The sequence below is a fragment of the Calypte anna genome, chromosome 9 (genome assembly GCF_003957555.1).
Source record: "Calypte anna isolate BGI_N300 chromosome 9, bCalAnn1_v1.p, whole genome shotgun sequence".
Classification (NCBI taxonomy): domain Eukaryota; kingdom Metazoa; phylum Chordata; class Aves; order Apodiformes; family Trochilidae; genus Calypte; species Calypte anna.
In genome coordinates, this window is record NC_044255.1 from 1,732,696 (window position 1) to 1,755,038 (window position 22,343).

At 41.8% G+C, this 22,343-nt stretch overlaps 1 protein-coding gene across 1 annotated transcript; it reads right to left on the reverse strand.

The window, feature by feature from the left end:
• Window positions 1–639: 639 nt before the first annotated feature.
• On the reverse strand, window positions 640–22,343 carry MOGAT1 (monoacylglycerol O-acyltransferase 1). The gene is made up of 6 exons (XM_008491687.2): window positions 22,134–22,343; window positions 11,954–12,132; window positions 11,400–11,601; window positions 8,203–8,377; window positions 3,722–3,921; window positions 640–983 (listed from the first exon to the last, which is right to left on the reverse strand). The coding sequence occupies exons 1-6, from the start codon at window positions 22,225–22,227 to the stop codon at window positions 829–831; spliced, it is 1,005 nt and encodes a 334-aa protein (XP_008489909.1). The 5' UTR covers window positions 22,228–22,343; the 3' UTR covers window positions 640–828.

Consider the following 22,343-nt stretch of genomic DNA (forward strand, 5'->3'; position numbering starts at 1 on the left):
CACAGGATGTAAAATTCAGGTGATCCCCTCAACTTGCTTCCTCAGCAAGCTTCTCCCCTTGTGCCTGCCTATCCTTCTGAAGCTGGAACTACCAAACAAAGCTGTTCCATCTTCCAGACTGACAATCCAAAGCACAGCTTGTCCAGAAAAAGCCACATCATTCAGTGCTTCCCCCACCCAGCATCTACATGCACACAGAAAGCCCGAGGTGCTGTTCTTCCTCCAGACAGGGGGGGGTCTGCTCTGCTCCGTAACTTGAACAAACCACTTTTGCCAATATCCTATTTGGGGCAGAAAGCTCCTATTCATTCTTGAATTCACATGTAAATAGCTTCTAGTAGTAGCCGAAAACATAAACCTTCATTTTTATGGAAGAGCAGCAGTAGATTTTGATATTCTGATAGTTTGATAAACCTGATGTCATGTTTGATACATGCCAGAAAGTCTCAGCTTCTAATCACAAACTTTTCAGGTTTTTACTTTTCCTGCTTGTGATCTCATGATGGAGCAATTTCCTCTGCTGAAGCTATGGTTAGGTACCATGGTGCTAAGAACATCTCTGTTGAGTCTCTCACTAGCGTCTCTGGTACTGATGAACCTAAAAGAACAATCCAAAACAGCACTGGCTTCGAGGTTCACACCCTAAGGATTTTTTTTCCCCGTCCAAGAGTAAGATAAAAATCAATAAATCATCTAATCATCCCTTCTTAAAATTCTTCCTTACATAAGGATAATTACAGATTGCAAAATACAGATTGCAAGAAAGACTTCTTTCAGCATTCAGTTTTTTTTTTTTCCATGAGATTTGGATCTAAGAATTACAATTTGCTACTCAAAGATGAGTGACTTATGCTCAGGGATCCCGTAATTTCTTTTGTGTTCTTCAAATAATTTTCTTAGTTTCTGTAGGTACAATGCATGTAGCTGTTCGATCTCTTCAGTGGTGGGGTTTAAGTTCCGTTTTACAGGGATGGGGCTTCCCACTGGAAATCAAACACAGCAACAGTGTTAGCTTCAGCAAAGTCCCTCTTGGAGCAGAGCTGCTCTCCCTCCTCTCAGAGCTCCACCAGGGAGATGCCAGAATCACATCACAGTTTTCCTGCCCTGGGGCCTGTTCCTGCTCTTCACCAATTTGAGCCCTGGATCTGGTTGTCCACTTCCTTTCCCTCAAGTTCATATAAAATCAATTTACACCCCCCACACACACACACCATAATCCCAGTTTGGCAGCAAAAGAGCAAGTGAGGAAGGGGTTAAGCTCTAACTTGAAGGAGCAGTTTACACTTCAACCTACAATTCCAGGGGTTATGTAGCATCTTGCCAGTGGGGTAGTGCTCCACAACTTCAAAATAGCATTTTACAAATGTACCTTCTCACAGTCTTCAATTGTGATACCAATACTGAAGGGATCTCCAGTGTGAGGGACGTGTAAGAAACGAGCACACACGAACAGGACTGAAGGAGTCAGAGGCATCTCCTGATTTATTCAGATTCGTTGCACCAGAAATGTTGTTGCCTACCCCAGCCTAGGGAGTGGTAGCACATAAAACACCCAGATCTTCTCAGGTGTCTCTGAACCCTCCATTGCCCACAGAGAAGCCTCCAGCTGAAATGTTCCCCAGGAGCAGCTTTTGCAAAGACACCTAAAAAAATCCCTTTCAACACACGTTGTCACTTCAGATTGGATGGTGTTGACTAAAGGGAAGGGAAGGGAAGTCTGGCCAGAACCACAGAGGGGCTGATTCTGCATTTTCCTGCTGCACCTTCAGCTGCCAACAGCTCTCAGGCCCTACACAGTGCTGAAATTCAGGATTTTAATCACTGGGGGTGGGAATCCAGCCCTGAATTGAGCAATAACTTTGGGGGGAGGGGAGGTGTGTGTGTGAAATCAATATACATCCGATATAGGATTTCCAGAAACATGGCTGGAAACACATTAAACAACCCCCAATCCCTTCTGCAGCAGTCTCTTCATTCCACAAGAGATTTCTTGTGGAATTGGAATCTATACTCATCTCATGAAGTTCTGTGCAACTTTAAGCAGCCTCCTTAATTTGATATTTTAGAATTGATCCTATTTTTGAAAAGCAGTAATAATTTTCAGGGAAAACAGAAGCACTTAGTTTGTCAAGCTCAAAACACAGGCATTTAAAAAAAAAAATACATTTCAAAGCCATATTGAGCCATACCAAGTCATGTCTCCCCCCAAGAATGCAGGGATATGGTGAGAGCTTTCAAATATGGGGAAACAGAGACACTAAAGGCAAGAGATTTTTTGAGACCATACAACAAAATCTGTTGCAAAACTCTGACCTTGCTGATTTGAGGTGCCCTTGTGCTTCATAGCTATGGACCATCTCTGTCCTGGACCACCTCTGTCTCTGCAGTCAATATTACAGTGATGAAGATTTGCATTAAAGTGAAAGACATTTTAAGCTTCAGAACAGAGCAGCTTCATCAGCTCAAGGAAAAACTGCAGGAAAGACACTGCTCTCATTCCAATGGTTTGAAAACTTATTGCCTTTAAAATAAGTGACATTTTTAGTCTCCCTGTGCACAACGTGGGCTTTAAAAAGGAAATCTTTAGGGTTGGACTAGATGATCTCTGAGATCCCTTCCAACCCGGCTAATTCTGTGACTAAAACCTTGAACTAGATACACTGCTAAGATAAAGAGCTGCATGAAATTTAACATAAAAAGACCTAGAGTTTTGTCTTAAACACTTTTATTTAATTCCTAATAAAATAAAATCTTTAAAGGCAAGGCCTTCTTAAATGTCCTTTGTGGAATACCATAAAAGCTCAAACTACTTTTCTGTAGAAACAGGCTTCATTAGTTCACTTAGTTCAAAACCTAAAAGAATTTGATGCAAAACAGCCAGCTAGCTATTCCCTTCTCTTGATGCCCAGCACAACTTTTTAAAGCTGTGGTTGTCAATAGCACCTCTTAAAGCCATTAAAAAGCAGAAGACATTCACTCCTACACTCCAGTGACAGCAGAAGAGTGGGGATGAAGGTTTTGGGGGAAAAACTCTCTTCCAAACTTCCTGTGCACATGGCGTGCATGCTATCAACACAACATCAATGGATCTTTCCAAGGGGAAAAAGCCAACCAACCAAGCAAAAAAAAAACCCAAATCAAAAACAGAAGGGAAGGAAACAACCCTAGGGAGCTGCAGTGCTACCTAAGCAGCAGAGCTAACCCCAGGCACCCACTCCTGCCCTCCTCCATCTCTCCTCTGTCCCAGTAAGCACCAGCTCCTTCCAGTAGCCTTGCCCTGGACACTGCTGCAGTGGCCATGGATCAGCTGTAACACTCAGCTCCTGTTCCTATGCAAGGGTAAGAAGTGAAGGTGCTGAGCATCTTACAAATAAACTGCAGCATCCAGAATAAACTGCAGCAACAGCTGGCAGCCCTCTGGTAGAGACTGGACAACCCCTTGGGCTTCCTTGACATGTGCTTAGGATAGAAGCCTGTGAATAACTATGAATGAAAAATAAGATTTGGCTTAGGACATTATTAAGGGGAAAGGGAGAAAAGAATTTCCTCTTAAAAAAAAAGAAAAAAAGAAAATATTTATCATGTTAAACCTCACCCTAGACACACTGCAACTAGAGTTATTTCTGTTAGGGTGGATTTCTAAATTTACACAGATATTAGTGGCACACTTATGCACTTTTAAACATCTGCTAAAGCATTAGAAAAGACACAGGGAACTTACCAACAGTATGAATGGGTTGCCTGTAAGGTATTAAGCCAAAACTGTATTGAAATACTCCTCTGGCATGGAATAGTGGTAAAGCAAAGCCCATTATCTTTTGCAGCCTCTCCTGTACATTTCTGAGCCAGGAACCTCTGGGGTTTGCAACTTGCTTGAATATTTCATTTTCACCAAAGGAAAACACTGGGACCAGATGAGCCCTGTAAAACAATGAACACACTGAGAATCCCATCTCAGGCTCCACTTGCACTGCAGTTCACATCAGCAGCATGGAGATGGTTTCACAATAACCAGCACAGAATGGATTTGGCAGCTCTAGACTTCATCAGCAACAGGCATTCAATTATTCTGACCCACAGCTCCTTTGGAATTTTGGGGTTTAAGAAAAAAAAAAAAAAGTGAGTGTGACATACAGCTTTTTTAGATAGTATTTAGCTGGTTGCTACCCATCACAACTTTGTAATGACTGTTCATAATCATAAAAATCAATAATTGCATGTATCATAATTATGATTATGATCTTAACCATAACTATATCAACAAGTCCACCTTTGTTCCACTCTATTTTCTCCTTTGGCAAGCAAAGAAGCCTCATTGCTAACCTTATAATGCTCCCAGTTGGATGGTACCAAAATCAAATCTTGGCTTTCCTCTGCCTTTTGACCAGAGCAAAGCACACACTTGATAGCAGCACAAAAACCATGAGAAAAACCAGACATCCTTACAGACAGGAGTGTAAAGCCAAATTCCTCTGCTGTTCACTTCCCAGCAAAACCCTGCTTCCTCCAGACTTTGTCAAACACAGTAGCCTTAATTCTTGATTATCAGAGGTCAAATCTTACCCACAGAAATGACACTAACTCAATTTGGCTTTGCTTAGCCTAATGAATTCTCATTGAGTTCATTAATTCTGGGGGGAGGAAAGGCACTGACTGGCTCCTGGAGAAACTACTTGGGCTGATGGAATCAGTTCAATTGTTTCTCACAGGCAAAAAAACCCCAAAAAACAACCAACAAACCAACCTGGGAATATTTAAATCCTTGACTATAGGATGCTGTTTGATTTATACTTAGCTTCGTTAAATGGTTTTCTACACATTATAAAGAAAAAAGAGGTAATTGTAAGAAGTCTCTGAAGGATACAGAGGTGTTTTATTTGCTTTATGTAAGTCTTAGCTTCTATATCTTAGTTCCACCCAGCCCAAACTCTCTTTTTAAAACACCTTGCTGCAAAATAGCATGTTTGCTATAACATGGCTGGGATGAATTCCTGTGGAGCTCTAAATGCCCGAGGAGGGTGCACTAAGGACAGGGCTGGCTGGAAAGTACTGTGGGCAATGAACACCCACCCAGATGGAAGAAAAACAACTGCTCCTACAGCTTCTCAAGCCTGAGGACTCCCAGAGGGGGACAGCACTCCCACACTATTCTGACTGCTGTCTGTTCAAAGGTTCTTTCTCAGAGAGATGGGATCACCCAGTCACCCTAAAGAAATATTGGAAAGCCTCCTATGTGCTGTGGCTGTGTAAATATTCCACTTTTTACTACAACACTAAGACAAACAGAAACAGCTTGTGGTGCAAGAACACCCCGAGACTGTGGGATTTGTTTTAATCTGGTACAGGCTTTTGCAAGATGCTCTGTAGGAGGTTGGAACAGAGGAATAAGTAACTTAGGATTGTGACACTAAAGATAAGTTAGCTGATTCATCACTTGCTTCACATCATCATTTGCTTTACTATTTCTTCACTTCTTATCAGATGTCTGTACTACCTTGGCCCAAAATGTCTTTTCCAGAAGTGCAGAGGACTGTTGCTGACATACTCAGAGTACATTTGCCAAGTTCCTAGCTGAGCCACCACAGCTTATTTTAGCTGGCAGTATAGGAGGCAGGGTGAGAGAGGCCAGGTCTCCTCAGTGACCCTGGTCTCTGCATTACCCCTTCCTTTCTTGGCGTTTGATGCTGCAGAATAAAAGCACCAGAAGCACGTGCAGGTGCTCATGGCAGGTGGCTCTTCTCATCTGCCTCCTGGAAGCCTCCTCCACCCTTTCAGTTCTGTGTGAGCTGGAAGCTTGTTTCACCTTTTTTTTTTTAATTGCTGGAAACGAAATGTTAAAAGCAGAAACCACTGCTGGATGTCTGGAGAAGAGGTTAGGACTGCTGATCAGAGCTGCAATGGATGAAATCAGAGCATCCTACAAGTCCTGACCCCTGTGCCTCATGCTGCTGCTCAGGCACAGAATGACTTCTAGCCTGGAGGTTCAGGTGACTCTGTGTGAGGTTAGGTTTGAAGTCAGGTGCTAACTCCCTGTCACCTCTAGAAAACTAAGTCTCATTCTTAAAGAGGAGGGCTGTTGTTTGAAACAAAGGACTTCACCAGGAAAGGGGCCATTCCTGTGTTTTGTAAGTGTCCTGGTGACCTCGTGTGTTGGGTATACTTTTGAAATCAATGCCATAAGAGGCACAGGTGTATCTAGTTTCTCAATCCAAATCAGTTCAGAGATAAACACCAACCTTTGTGATCTGACAGACCAGATGTTTATTGTAGACATGCTCAAAAAAAAAAAAAACCAAGCCACCAAGCTTCAGAAAGTGTTTAGGACCAAAGTGTTTCGGACCCCACTGGATTAAAGTCTCAGGTGGGCAATAAAGTCCTAATTTAAATACACAGGTGTTTCTGGGTAAAATTAGACTAAAAAGTTACTTTTTGAGATAGCTGGTCTGTTCTGAGACTCCTAGTGATATAAGAAACCCTCTTGGAATAAAAGAATTAAAAAAAAAATAGAAAAAAAGGTAGAAAAAAATAGACCTTAGCACCCTTTGTGAGAACAGAGAGCTCTTCTTCTCAGAGACCACCTTTTCTGCAATTAATATTTAAAAGACTTAGAGATTTCTCAAACTATTCTTTTTCACATTGCTTTGCATATTAATATATAGTGCAAGGATTTGTCCAGAAAGCTTAGCAGGAACAAGTCACAAATTCCCATACTTACACAGTTACTCTGTGAATCTCTCAAAAGGTATTGATGCCACCTCTGTTTGATAGGGGAAAAAAACCCAAACAAAACAAACAAAAAAGCAATTTTTTCTTAGGATTTTCATCAAAAATTCCCAGAGACTTACTTTGGCAAATAGCAATCTTCAAAAGAAAGTCTTTAGAAAAACAGAGAAAACAAATCTCCCTAGACCACAATTTTCAGTGTTTTTAATAAAATGGGTCCTAGCTTTCTTTTTTGTTTTGGTTTGGTTCTTGATTGCTTGTTTGGTTGTTGTTTGTTTGATAAGAAAATCCTGTAACTTTAGTTTACAAAACAGAAAACAGAATGACTGGTCCACTCAGAAATAAAAGCCAAGGTTTACTAATATTGTTTCATAATTCTTACTCTTTGCTAGGGCAAAAAACAACTGAAATATAACACCTAGATATGCTAATAACACCCACTGCTTATAAATTATGAAAGTCAAAGGGAGTTTTCAACACTCCTTGATTGGATCTAGGTGGACAGACTGGCTCCTGTGCCACACATGTGCACATTCTTAAACAAGTAACTCTTTAAAATTTTAATTATATGAGTTTATTATCTATAATGTGAGCTATGTGCTCACTAGATGTAATAGTGAGCAGTAGCAGCAAGTCCCTGCACAGCATAAATGGCATTGTGTGTCCCTGGGGTATCTCTTCCACCTTCCTAGGTGACTTTGAATAAGAGATCCAGTGCTCTACAAAGGGAGCCAAATGGTGATGAGGACAGTTCACCAAACTTGGAGGTGCCTCTGAGTCCAAGTCAGACTCTGCCTCCCATCAAAACCTCTGCAGATAAGAAAAAAAGACGTGCCCTTGTCATAGGTGGATTGCTCCTAAAGGGGATGGAAGGCCCTATCTGCACAAAAGATCCACTTCTTAGAGAAATCTGCTGCCTCCCTGGGGCCAGGATTAAGGCCATACGGAGTAGACTCCCCACCCTACTTAAACCCACAGATTATTATTTATTACTTATCCTTCAAGCAGGCAGTGATGTGGTAAGCACCAGCAGTCTAGGGGGAATGAAGAGAGACTTCAGGGCCTTGGGTGAGCTTGTTAAGGGATCAGGAGCACAAGTAGTGTTCTCCTTTATCCCTCCAGTTGTGGGGAATGATGAGGGACTGATCAGGATGAGCCAGCAGGTGAATACATGGCTCTGAGCCTGGTGCTACAGGCAAGTGTCTGGCTTTTTTGACCATGGCTTGAGTTAGAGGAGCCCAGGAGAAAGAGGATCCCAGTAACTACAGACCTGTCAGTATCACTTCAGTGCCAGGGAATGGAATGGATAATGTCAAGAGCCACTATAGATCAGTTAAAGGTCAACCAGACAATCAGACCTTCGATCTTGAAGGTCTTTTCCAGCCTGAACAATTCTATGATTCTAATGTTAACTATATTTAAGAATCAACCTGTATTCAAAGCATCCTTACACTACAGCAGCCCAGATGGGAAACCTACCCGTGTGTCAAGGCCATTTTAATAAACCCTTTCTTCTTGAGGATGTTCAAAGTTAAACTTCCAGGATGTGCATTCAGAGACTCCTCTGCTCCTCCGATCACAATGATGGATGCGTGGCCACCTTCTTCATTATTCAGCACGTATGAAACACTCTCCTTGGATGCAGAAACCATTCCTTCAGGAGCAAACATTGTAAGAGTGACTGCTGGATCTTCATTTACAAATACAGCAAAGTTTAAGAAATGTTTTTAACATCTTCACGGTGCTTCAAAACGATTACAGCAGAGGATAGGGCTGAAAGATTTGGGTTCAGGCCCCTTGTTCTGCAACAGATTTGATCTAAGGTAAGTCCTGTGATTTCCCTCTGGTCAACTAAATGCTGTTTGCCTAACACAGGAGTTTGGAGATCTTCTAGAGAGAGTGTGTTGTTCTGCCAACTTCACTCTCCTTCAGAGAGGTTCTGTGCCTGAGAACAGGAGAACTGCACAGCAGCAGATGTTGTTGGGAGGCAACAGCTAAAGCCATACAGGAGGAGCATATAAACACAGGCACAGGGGGGTTCATGGAATGAATAAAGGATTTGTGAACCCAAACAGCAATCTACAGTGTCTCTGTCTTCATAGCTATAAAGCAGCAGCTCCAGCTATGGCAATGGCATGACAGTGGCAGAAGCAGCAGGAAAAGCCCACTGGTACCAGTTACTCCTAATTACTGCATCAGCTCATTCCCTGAGAACCAAGACTTGGCATTCATCAATCTATTTAGGCTAAAATAGCAGAATATATCATAGAATCATAGAACTGGCTGGGTTGGAAGGGACCTCAGAGATCATCAAGTCCAACCCTTGATCCACTACTGCTGCAGTTCCCAGCCCATGGCACTCAGTGCCACATCCAGGCTCTTTGGAAAGATCTCCAGACACGGAGAATCCACTACTTCCCTGGGCAGCCCATTCCAATGCCTGATCACCCTCTCCAGAAAGAAATTCTTTCTCATCTCCAACCTAAACCTCCCCTGGCACAACTTGAGACCCTGCCCTCTTGTCTTGCTGAGAGTTGCCTGGGAAAAGAGACCGACCCCCCCTGGCTCCAACCTCCTTTCAGGGAGTTGTAGAGAGTGATGAGGTCTCCCCTGAGCCTCCTCTTCTCCAGGCTGAACAGCCCCAGCTCCCTCAGCCTCTCCTCATAGGGTCTGTGCTCGAGTCCCTTCACCAGCCTGGTTGCCCTCCTTTGGACCCGCTCCAGGACCTCGATATCCTTCCTGAACTGAGGGGCCCAGAAGAATATGGAGTTTTCCTGGTACTCCCAGTAGCTCAGATCAAAAGCACACTGCTGTAGAAGCCTTAATATTGACTTAGACCTTCCTCTGAACTTGGCAGTTTTGGAAAAGCACCTTTGTAAAACACCTGGCCCCTCCAGAACTCCTTTAAGCCCTAAGTTTCACTTTAAAAGCTCATAATGGTACCAGTTACCCAAAAGCCACATTTAATTACCTTGAATTAATCCACTCTAAATTACAATCTAGAGATCAACTCTAGTTTGTGGTCTTGTTTTTTGGGGGGGATTGCATTTTGGTTTTGGTCTGGAATTGGTTGGGTTGTCTTGGATATTTTGTTTGGGTGTTTTTTTGCCTTTAGAGGTCTAGTATCAAAGCATGCTCTTTTAGGTGCCAAGAAAACACTTCATCCCCCTTTACCCACTTTCTTTTTTTCTCCTATTAGGGACATTACAACATGGATTATAGCAAGATGATTGTGTTGTAGCTTTGAGATTTGGCCACCAAGAGAAATAGCTTGCTCCTGGAACAAGTTCAGGCCTCAGTGAAACACTTCTTCCATTTGCCAAAATATGCCTCCACAGTCACTGTTACTCTGAAAAATACAGATGCCCTGGAACTCACAGATAGTTTGTGTGATGCTCATTCACCCACCAGCATGCATTTGCTCTCTGGGTAGAGAGAAAGATTTACAAGTGTTTTATGAAGTGACTGATAAACCGTGTTATATGGAAGGTCCCCTCTGATTTATCAGCTACAAACCTGTGTGAAAAATGAGCTACAAGGCTGATGGTTCTTCAGCATGCTTTTGCCTCAAGTTATTTTTCATCCAGCAGGTAAATATTTGCTCCTATCATCTAAAGCTTACATCCAGGCTAGGCAATGTTTAAGCTATCATCTGCCACCACTGGCAATCCCTTAACTTTGCCTGGCTGAAAAAAAATCCCCTCAGAAATAACATAGAATCATAGAATTGGCTGGGTTGGAAGGGGAAGAGCATTCTCTGGCATATTGAACTGTAAATGGGTATGCAGTTCTGGTACTAATCTGAGCAACACCCTAGACATCTGTCTGTGAATGGAGTAGAATGGATCAGAGTAGCTCATCTGAAATCATATCATCCACACTGCAGTCAGAAGCAAGAGCTAAATCTCTGTATGCCAAACCTGCTCTAGACTGTACTTAAATTCTCCAGTTTACTGAATTTAATTATGAATTATTTAATTATGAATTATTAATTTAGTTATAATTATTAATTTAATTAATGGATTATTATTCATGAATAAATGCTATGTTCTTGTAGGAGGACACTAGTCCTGACTTCATCAGAGAGATTCTTCTCTTCTCCAAAAGTCTATCACTTTTGTTATCTTTTATTACTGCAGTTCCAGTCATGAATATCACCTCCTTATGACATGTGCTGCTGAGTTAAAAAGTTTCTGTCTTGGTGAGTTTACCTCACCATCAAAATTACACAAATTACCCAGGACCTCAGTAGGTAACTAACTTCCAAGTAGAAAGATATTTGTAATGAATAAGACTTTAAGCCTTTCAGGTAAGAGATTATCCTTAATTTGTTTTACAAGAATGTGTGCAATGACTAAAAAAGTCTTATAAACCTTCCTATGTCCTTCTTGTAAATAACTGGTACTCAGTACAGCTGTCCTATAGCTCAAGGAAAAACAGCATTCTTTTTTTTTTCTCAGAAAGAAAAAAAGCTCAGGCATATAGTATAATAAAAATATTCAAACCTTTCAAATTGTTTTGCAGCAAGAGTTCATTATAAAACAGAGGTTTAACTTAACACCAACATTGATCCTCCTAAACTAAAATTACTTATTCATAGGTAGAGGAATACACCCTCCATTTGAGGCAGAAGCTGTAATACAGAGCAACAGCTGAGAGGTTCTGTGTTTACCCACCAGCACTCATGATGTATTCTCTGAAGAAGGGACAGCCAAACCAGATGGGCATGATGTGAAGATATGGAGTAAGGCCAGGAAATAAATTTTGGAAACTTGGACCAGTGCAGAAGTTTCCAAAAGCTCCAGCTACCAGGACACCATGAGGGTGAAAACCGAGCAAGTAGTTGTGATTTGGACTCAGTTCTGAAGTTTTTACAAGCTGAAAGATAGAGACAGTGTATGACATTATAATTCTTACGTCAAAATGATTCTCAAAAACAAGCATGGAGATTGCCCATTGACAAGACACGGAACTGATGACAATTAATTTACCTCAGAGCACTTTAAACTACTGTCCAATTTTACTGCTGAGCCAAGTTTAACTAGAATTACCTCAGCCCACATAGGATATCAGCCCCTGCCCCTGTTTGTCTCTAGATCTGACTTCTCATGTTTTTAGAAGTTAAGTTCACCGTGGAAGAAGTATTAGAATTTTACCAAAGATGAGTCCTGGATCTTTGTCCAAGCTCCTGGCTATTCAAGCTCAGTTGTGTTAGAAACATTTGACTCACGTGAATAGGAAAGTAATCCCTAAAGTACTTCCAGACAGTCCAGCTTCTGACCCACTGGGACCGTCTGCCCCCTCTGCAGGGTGTTTCCCAGTCCAGGTAGAGCCACAGCAGGTACAGCACAGCAAGGAACCAGAAGTTGCCCAGGATCAGGATCACGAAGAACCCACAGCAGAACTCTGCTACAAGAGACAAAAAAAGGAAAGCATAGCAAGCATTAATCCCACCTGTCACCTTTGAAGATCTGGAATTTTCAAGCCTGATGTTTTATTATGGGTGCTACTCAGAATGCATATAAACTGAAGCTTATTCTACATTATGTGGATGTTGTTACACCAAGGGTGAAGTGCCAGAAAGCTGTTTGTATCACCTCAATCTGTATTTCTTACTTGACTTCACAACCTGACAAACAAACCTAAGCTAATGCTGGTTTACTTAACAAAACAAAGATCTAAGGGAAGAGTCAACACACTTGCCTTCTCCCCAAGAGGAGGATGAGCAATAATGTTTAGGAGACAACATCTGATTTACCTAAGGCAGAGTAAAAGGAGACATGAAGAGCTGACACAGATGTGATGCTCCAGTGAGCAAGAAGACAGGAAAAGAACTAGGAAAATAAAGATGGGAAAGGAAGCCACAGCAAAATCTCATTTCTAAATGGAGCAATGTCAGGCAATCTTTTTTCCCTTCTGTTTCTTAATTTCTTTACCTATAAAATAAAGATGGTAGTTCTAACTCCTGATTAAGGGTGCTCAAGACCAAAATACTAAGAGGTTCTATTTCAGCCTCTGAACATGTCACTATAAGCAGGAGTGCACCATAGCTGTGGGAATATAACAGCAGTTTTAAGAGCTCGTGCTTTCAGACACAGGTTAATAAGAATTCTATAATCCTACCACAATAATGTTACATAGGAACTGCATCACACACAACTCAAAAAGCCAGAAAATGTTGTTTGATTTAACAGGATGTGTTACTTTGGGGCTCATCCCTGAAATAACTACCCAGGGAAACTCCCTATGGAAATATCACCTTTGAAGGACTTGCTGAATTTTGCATTCTGGCAAATCATTTTATATGATATTTTCCAAAGCAGCAGCAGTACTGTGCATGTCCCACAACTGACTGCTGTTCACGGGGGCAATAACCTGTTTTCTGTTAAAAGGAACTGCACCAGTTAAACAGACTGAGCTAAGAACAGAAGTAAATAGAGAAGAGTAGGGAAAAAAAAAAAAAAAAAAAAAGAAAAAAAAAGAAAAACCAAAGTACATCAGGCAACAATTTGGCTAACACACTGTAAATATTACCAGACCTGAAAACTTTGAAATAAGCAGATGGATCAACAGTGACAAAACCACTCATCATAATTAAGATCAGATTCATTCAAGAGGGAGATTATTCAGGCGTTGAAAACTCACAGCAGATTCCCTGCACCAAGCAGGTTTCAAGCTGCTGAAATTCAGAGCTGAACTATGGGCATTCTTGTGTTCCCTCCATTCTGAATACTTATTTTTCTTAACTTCTGTCAACTTGCCCTTGTGCCTGGTTTGACTGTGCCTTCAAAGTAGAAATGGATTTATTGTCATGTGGTAGCTGAGAACCACTGCAGAACCCAGAAGCAGACAGAGCAAGCAAAGCTGCTACTTAGACTGAGTAGGGGGAAAATGGATGAATATTCTCATTTTATGGCAGGGAACAAGCAGAAAAATAGAGAATTGCATTTTCTCCAAGGAAGGGAGGAGAGAAGGGAACAACCATCAACAAAACCAGAAGCAGGGTCAAATCTACTGTTTTGAAGGATATTCCATCCTTCAGTACCATCAGTACAACAGCTCATCTACAGCCCTGGTCTTGCCCAGAGAAGCACCTCAGAAAGGGCTCCACACAGTTATCTGGGACCCAAAGACCTCCACAGTCAATGTGGAAAACTCCCAAAAGCTGCTACAAGCTCTAGGGAACATCACTAATGCAGGACAAGTAAAACAGGTGAAAAATGATGCTCAATTCCACTGCTCCAGGGAGGGAGAACTCACTGGGAATCCCACACCAGCAACACTTGAAAATAGCACCCTTTGAGGAAGAGTAATTAAATGAGGAGGTCCTGAAAACATAGAAATTTATGGGAATTCTGATCTACACATGATTCCAAGGTTCACAGTCTGATTGATTAAGTATGAGACTTTTTTTTAATTGCCATAATTTATTTCAAGTTGTAATGAAAAAAAAAAGGTATGGATGTGTATTTCCTTTCAGAAGGATATATGGCTCAGTAAAGAACCACATGACCTTTTACTACCAGTTTCTCAGCCCAAGAGCTGAAAGTTGCTTTGGATCAAAGCAGCCCTGCTCTGAGAGCTAATTAAATCAGCAGTGAGAAGTGCCATGAAGCAGTATTTAATATTACATAGACAAATATACACAAAATCAACTAGCTCTTTGCTTTAGCTAGAACATGTTCCTGCATACATGTAAGGTAAGGGGAGATGAGGATGCTGCCAGCACTTCCTAAAGGGGAGCTCAGAATTTTGTAGGGCAAAGCCTGTTTATTACTGAGCCACAATGAGACCAAGTAAATTCCTTTTACCATACCTCCTTATTATTCCAGTGCATTAACAGCCTGCAAGATGAGTTAAACACTGATGACTCAAAACCACTGAGTCTATAAACACAAACCCTGTGTTTTCTCCTACAGAGAAGACAGTGAGTAAATAAATGGCAACCACTTCACCTAATTTCATAAACAAAATCCAGGCAAAAGGTGAATAGCTTGGAAATTCATCACTTTACTGTATCATTGTCACCTTGCATGTCATGCAAGGTGTACACCCTAAGCATAATGTTTTGCTTGAACTTGAATTAAAGATTTGAAAATATCTTTATGATGTATTAGAAGAGTGGAGGAAAAAGGAAATAAAAAGACAAACCACTGCCATGGGACTCTGAACACCTGGTTTTCCAGCCAACATTAACCTGTTCCTTTTGCTCCAGTTCCAACATATGGATACTCATCTGATGCAAGAAATAGATGAAAAATACCACATATGGTATTAGCAGCACTGGCAGCCACCAAGCCCAATGATGTCTGAATATCAGATGTTTCACTCATTAAACAGGCTCCAAGTTTGTTGCTGAGGGTACCAAAGTCATAAAACAGTTCAATACCACAGGGATGGGAAGTAGGAAGCCAGCACATTGGGTGGGAAATACAGGTGATCCTGGCAATTGGAAGCTCTGAATACACTTGCAGTTACTAAGGAGTCAAAAACCCTTGAGATTTTCCACTAGAGGAAAAACCTCCCATTGCTCTCAGAGTGGTCACAAACCATGTGAAGCTCATCCTTGGGAGGATGCAATAATCAGGGACATCTTTATCCCACTGGCACAAAGGTGAATACACAGAGATATAGTTCTCTGGCCTTTAGGAATAGGTGTGTATACCAAACACACAAAGCAAGGTGAAGAGCTCATTTCTGACACCTACAGCCACAGGGGAAAAAGAATAAAAAATGACCTGTTCTTCAACAACCACATCACTTTGGGCATTAAAAAACCAAATTCCCTGCTTAGTAGATTCTTTCATTAGAGGGAAAGAAAAAAAAAATTAAGAAGCAGCCTTAGTTTCTGGAAATGCTTTCAAAATTATTTGTAACTGATACAGAAAGGGATAGAAATTTAAATTAAATAACCCACACAGCAAGGGACTCCAACAACCCCACTAAAGAAAGACCTGAGACAGCAGGCAGCACCTAAGAGGAGGCATCCTGCCAAGACAAGGTCATACCTCTGTAGCTCCAGAGCAGTTACACTAAGTCTCTTTTTAAAAATATAGAGTCATAACATCAGTGCTATCCCATTTAGAGCCCACTAGTCTGTGGAATTCTGTCAATATACAAATTTCCACTTGAAGCACAGGAACTTGCTGCCTGTTTTTACACCATGCATATATGGATTCCCCAGCAAATAACAAACTGGGAATTAATTTAAAGTAACTGCCCTACAGAACGATTAAAAGTTCACAGGAATTTGGTAGCAACCTCCGGGACTGAGGAGGTAAGAAAATCAGCATTTGCTGAATAAGTATCAGCCTCCTATAGTGGGGGTCCTTCCTCAGGTTGTTGGTCACAACTGGAGCCACAGTCACAAGGATATTGGAGCATTCCTACCAAGGGACCTGTATTCAACACTACTATACAAATACAAAGTACAAAATACTACTATTTGGCAAATACAAAGTCTCAGATGACAACATTTTGGGGGTGGTTTAAAAGCTTGTTTACTCCAGAATTTGGTTGCAGTTCCCAAGTAAGCAGACCTTCCACTGGCAAATACTGATAAACCAGAGACACTGAGTATTAGGCACGACTGCTTTGTAGGTAGGGTGGTGTGGATACAGTAAATCCCCTAGTCACCCATCACCAAATCCTGAAACTGGAGGCCAAATTTAATCCACATAATTTCCTGTTTCTTTTATTTCTCCTCAGGAGAAATATTTTATTCTCTCCACTGTCACATGCAGGTTGCCAAGTGAAGGCCTCGGGCCTGACTCGGCACAGCCATTTGTCTCCTCTTATTCTTGAGCCATCCAAACAAGAGTACAGAGACAAGGTGTTCCCTCCCTGGGATGTAGGTAGCATTCCTACAACTAGTCAGTCAAGCAAGTAAGTACCCTGTGATCACACATCAGTTCCTGCCCATGGGTCAGCAGCAAGCTCCAGGCACAGGAGAACACAAACAAGTAGCAGGCAACTCGCTAGGAAAGGCCACAGAGCTTTGCTGAGTTTTCGTAGGCATCAAGGAGACTTTGAGGAAGAATTGGACCATTTTGGTTAGCCAGCTACAACGGGATTAAATCAGCACCAGATAACAAAGCATCATTATATGCTTAGGGAAAAGGTAATTTTTTACTTTAGTACATTACACTGATGCCTGCTTTCTCAACACTCCAGTTACTTATTATTCCAGCAGAAATACCTTACTGGGTGGCAAATGTTTCATCACTTCTGTTCTTTTGGGGAAGCCAGATCCACAAATGAGAAGTGCTTCCAGCCAAATTCAATTAACAAAGTGCTTCATCCTACATGCTACACGCACAGGAGTTTAATCACCAGAGAAGAGGATGCACTCTAAATACCAAGGTATTTAGAATATTATTTTGTGGCTTCATGCATATTAAAGTAGACCTCTTCTTATGTACTGATTCTGTACTATTAAGTATTTTGCAAATAAATACAGGGGTTCATGCACCACAGTCACTTCCTAGGTCCCCAGCCTAGAAAGAGAGCTACAGAAGCTGTACCATTTTCCCCTACCACCTCCTGGACACAAAACCAAGTTCTGGCATCTTTGTCATAGAATTAAGCTGTCTCTCATTGTCTGGACCAAGACACCATCACTCCTCTCAGTTACCTGGTTCTGCATTTGATTTTATACAACCTCAAATTCCACTGTTCCTTTTCACATCAAAAGCACAGAAACTAGCAGAGGAGAAGCTCACTGACTAACCTTCTAGTTTTATTTTCTCCAAAATGCCATCATTTGATTTGTCTACATTCGAGAGAAAGAAAAGGCTAAAGCACCTGCAAAGCAGCTCTTAAAGCAGATCTCACTGTTTTTTCTTTGTTTAAACTGTTTTGCCTTTAGGAACCCTTTGATCTACCTCATGCCTGGGTACTGCTCACCTCCTGACACAAACTGATTCTCAATCCCTGATGGGCAGCACTGAGGCAAATATCTCAGCCCAGCAGCACACCCACAGACCAAGGGCAAAGAGAAGTCCTGTGAAATAGAAAAACTGCACTGGTTCCTAAACACGAGGTGATCAGACTGACTGGTAACTGCAGCAAAATTAATCCAGTCAAACTTCTTAAGAAAAATAAGCTCAAGATTAAGAACAAAGATCTTAGGCTGAACACATAAGACGTCCATTGTTTTCATTGACAGCAATGATTTATTTTGTGCCTCTGTACTGTGTACGTGGTAGTACTGTAGTACATTTGTATTACAGCACAAAAACGGGAGTGCTGTAACCTCTCTGCTCTCACCCTCACTCAGTCCAGCAGCACTTGGAGATTTCAGTTCTCCAGCTGACTTTCTGCCTGAGGTTGGGCTGGATAGTGGCACAGGCAGAGCACAAGCAGATCCAAACACACAGCTTCTCAGGAGGGCCAGAAGTGGGTGCTGAATGAGCCTGGAACCTGACCAGAGTTGTAGAGAGTGATGAGGTCTCCCCTGAGCCTCCTCTTCTCCAGGCTGAACAGCCCCAGCTCCCTCAGCCTCTCCTCATAGGGTCTGTGCTCGAGTCCCTTCACCAGCCTAGCTGCCCTCCTTTGGACCCGCTCCAGGACCTCGATATCCTTCCTAAACTGAGGGGCCCAGAACAATATGGAGTTTTCCTGGTACTCCCAGTAGTTCAAAGCAAAAGCACACTGCTGTAGAAGCCTTAATATTGACTTACACCTTCCTCAGAACTCGGCAGTTTTGGAAAAGCACCTTTGTAAAACACCTGGCCCCTCCAGAACTCCTTTAAGCCCTAAGTTTCACTTTAAAAGCTCATAATGGTACCAGTTACTCAAAAGCCACATTTAATTACCTTGAATTAATCCACTCTAAATTACAATCTAGAGATCAACTCTAGTTTGTGGTGTTGTTTTTTGGGGGGGATTGCATTTTGGTTTTGGTCTGGAATTGGTTGGGTTGTCTTGGATATTTTGTTTGGGTGTTTTTTTGCCTTTAGAGGTCTAGTATCAAAGCATGCTCTTTTAGGTGCCAAGAAAATACTTCATCCCAGAGCTGCCCTGGGAGTGTGAGCCCCTGCTCAAACCAATAAACTTCTAATGACAGTAATTGCAGGAAGAAAACTACATTGTCTGTTTCAGCTTTTCCCAAAGCAGCTACTGTCCAATCACAAAACTTCATATATTCACTGTTTCAGCAGTAAAAAACTAATGACTTGAAAATGTTTCAGCCTGAAGCCATTTTGAATTTCTGATCGATATCCCAGCATCGTTTTAGTGTCTCCTGTTTTTTCAGTTTTCATAGCTTCAGGTTTTTTTTATACTCCAGGCTGATAACACTCTCCTTTTAAAACAGGGAAGCCCATTTAAAACACAATTTTTAATTGAACTTGACCTGTTTTAGACTGCTGCCCTTCTAACATGTTAGATAAAAATATATGGCAGCTCCAGCTGCCACTTGGTGGTAAACTGTTAGATGGGCATTGCTCTCATCTAATTCACTCTTAGATAGACATACCAGTATTTCAGAACTTATTTTTGCTTCTGCTGTCACACCTGTGGATAACAGAAGGACCACTGCTACACAAACTTCTCTTTTCTGCTGGAGGGTAAGCTTTGGCAGCTTGCAGTACTGAGCAAGGAAGCACAGGAACTTAAACTCAGAATTTAAATATGTTTTTGCAGGTAATTTGTTGCCCATCTGAACAGCTTTTTTGAGCCATGTTTGCTCTGCCTATGCTCTATAGGGAAAGCAATGTATCTGTAGTGCAGACCCAGCCCAAACCAGCAAACTGGGTAAAATTTCCTGTTTCCTGAGCCACTGCAGCAGTTGGTTCACTATTTGTTGACTGAGACACTCTTTCTGCAAGTGGTGATGGGATTCAATCTTCAACAGAGCTATTGCATATACATGTATTCCAGGCCAACTTGTGAGTAGCCTTTAGTCACACAAATGAGAAGAGGGGATTTACAATCATAATTCCACTGTCTTGGAAAGCCAAGCAGCATTACAGCAAAGTAAACCTGCAGAGCAAGGGGCAATGACCAACACAATGTGCTTTTTACATTAATTCAGCTGTTCTAGTGTCTTAGACACAAAGACAAAACCAGTATTTGATTTTCAGAGTCTTCTATATAAGTCACATTATGGATTCTTAATTGGGGTCTAATAGACTTACAGTCCCCTTACAACTCACCCTGTGCACAAATCATGTTTTCACATGTCACTGCCCAGCTTTGAAGGATTTAATCATTACCTCAGTCACCTTTTGTTTTTTGGGGCACCCATCTTTAGAGTTATCTTGTGGTATTTGTTAGTCCTATTGATCCTTTTTATTAAGCTATAGCACCTCACCAGCTTCAGGAACTAAGCCAGTGCCACGTTTATTCAGGGGCTCTAAACAGAATCTAAACAGAATCCCTGTATCTGCAAGATGATCTTTAGATATCACGTGGATGCAGGTATTTTTACATAAGAGAGACTGAGCCTACAGATCTTCCTGGTATTAACTAACTCCAGCCCTATACCAAACCCAAAAACCATCCATACCTCCAACCTATATTGTGATGAATCCACACAGTATTTCTGTTGTGCCAGGGCATCCCCTGCATGACTTGAAAGCATCATTTCTGTATTCTAGAGCTTCAAAACAGTGTTTCCATACTTTGCTCAGAAAAGGAAAAAAAAAAAAAAAAAAAAAAAAAAAAAAAAAAAAAAAAAAAGAGGAAAAAAAGAAAACATTTTTCACTTTAAATCATTCAGGATTCGGCCACCTGATTTTTTTCTTGGAGCCAAGTGAAACTTTTTGGCCAGATCATTCCAACTGTCCTATGACTAAAAGGGTACATGTACAAAATTACAAAGTCATCTTGGAAAAGTCTTAAGAAAAAGATCCCCGTGAAAGTACAAGCAGATTACTGTTAGTATTAAAATCAACTTATCTACCAAAATATGAGCAGTCTTCAAATAGATTTTTTTCATGATCATATGTGCTCATTGATTGCAACACAATCAGCTGTGAGACCACCTCCTGATTGGCTTTGCTTAATTTATTTTCAGGCAGCATCAGCTGCAGAAAACAGCCACTACCTACTTCTCCCACAGAACTGAAACCAGAGGGGATTTTCTGAAGTGGGATCTCTCCCTGGAAACACAGAAGGCTGAGATTTCCTGCAGCAATGGTATTACCAGCCAGGTTAGGATAAAACTTCGTTTCCTTCCACTGAACTTCAGCTACATTATCATTCGACTGGAATAATGAGACATGCCACAATCTAATTTAGCAACAGAAAATTAAAAGCACGGGCTACTTACAATGTAGCCACAAACGTCATTTGCTTATAGTCCCACCACATACAGCTTAGAGGTAACACAAAACAGCCAAGTGCTAAGGATAAATCTGTGGAGGTGCTTCATACCATCCATGCTTCCCCTACGTCCTCCAATCTTTTATGTGTGTGCTAGCAAGCTAAAACCAATTGTCTGGAAGACATCAGACCACCATCTGAATGACACCACATTTGCAAGATATACAAAGAAGATTGCGCGTGTATTCCTTCCTTCCCCCCTTCATTAAGTCCTAAAGTATAGGTGACCACAAAACATTCCACCATTTCCAGTAATTCAGGCAGTTGCTCCATGCCTCACAACAGTTTAATTCCATATAGACTAATCAATAACCACTTGACTGTTTACACAACCCATGGGATCTGGTGCCAGGGATTTAGGGCTTAGCTTACCTTATCAATTGACTCATATCATCAAGTTCAAGATGACTAACCATGAGATTTGCTGCTCTGCATAGATGTTTAGTGATAGGAGTCTATTAAGGTATTAGGAAAATTCACTATAGAGGAACAATAAGCAGAAGAAACTTGCCAACTAAAATTGTTAGGAACACTTTCTTAAAGCAAGTGAGAGATTTTTCATGAATTTATTGGACTGGTTGCATTTAAGCCATTTCATTGTCATTCCTTATTAATTGTCATCACCTAGTCAAATGAGAATTTCACAGAACTACAGTGATAAAATCGGTAATGAAAACAGTGTTAGTCATGTACCAGCCTTTATGCTCACGTTCAATAAAAAGCTGTTAGTTGGCAGAAACCCAGCGGGCATCTCAATGAGAAGATGCAGTCACTAGTTTTGGGGTTTTTTTCTTTTAAGATCACATTCGAAAAAGAAACCGTAGAAACAAAGAGCCCCCCAAAAGGAGAAAAAGCCATCCAGAGATTTCAGGGAGGAGGCGGCCCAAGTTCTGAAGCGTGATGCTCTTGCCTTCCCGGGGCTGCTAGGAGCCACTGGGAGCCACTGGCCGCCTCTCCTCCCGCATGGAATCACCGCAGGCTGACACCGACCCGTGCCCACGGGTGACACCGGTTAAGGACAAAAAATATTCTTTCCCTTTTTACGTCCCTGGGGCAAGGGCAGGAAAGAGGATGGCTGTTACCCAGCAGGAGGAAGGAGAAGATCCACTGTAGCACGGCGACTGTCTGGATCCTCCTCTGGAGGGGGACGTTGATAGGGGCAAACTCGACCTTCATGCTGATGGCGGGAGAGCAGCGCGGGAAGGCAGGACCCGCCGGTTCCTACCCCGGCTCCAGCCTCGGCTCCAGCCCCGCCGCTCTGCTGCAGGCACCCGCTGCCCCGGTTTGTGGGG

Excerpts from the sequence above, each read along its gene's own strand:
- MOGAT1 (XM_008491687.2), bottom strand. The coding sequence starts at position 22,227 with ATGAAGGTCGAGTTTGCCCCTATCAACGTCCCCCTCCAGAGGAGGATC. Across the intron at positions 11,602-11,953 it reads GGGATTACTTTCCTATTCAC|CTTGTAAAAACTTCAGAACT; the intron begins GTGAGTCAAATG and ends TCTATCTTTCAG. Across the intron at positions 984-3,721 it reads GCAACCCATTCATACTGTTG|TGGGAAGCCCCATCCCTGTA; the intron begins GTAAGTTCCCTG and ends TTTGATTTCCAG.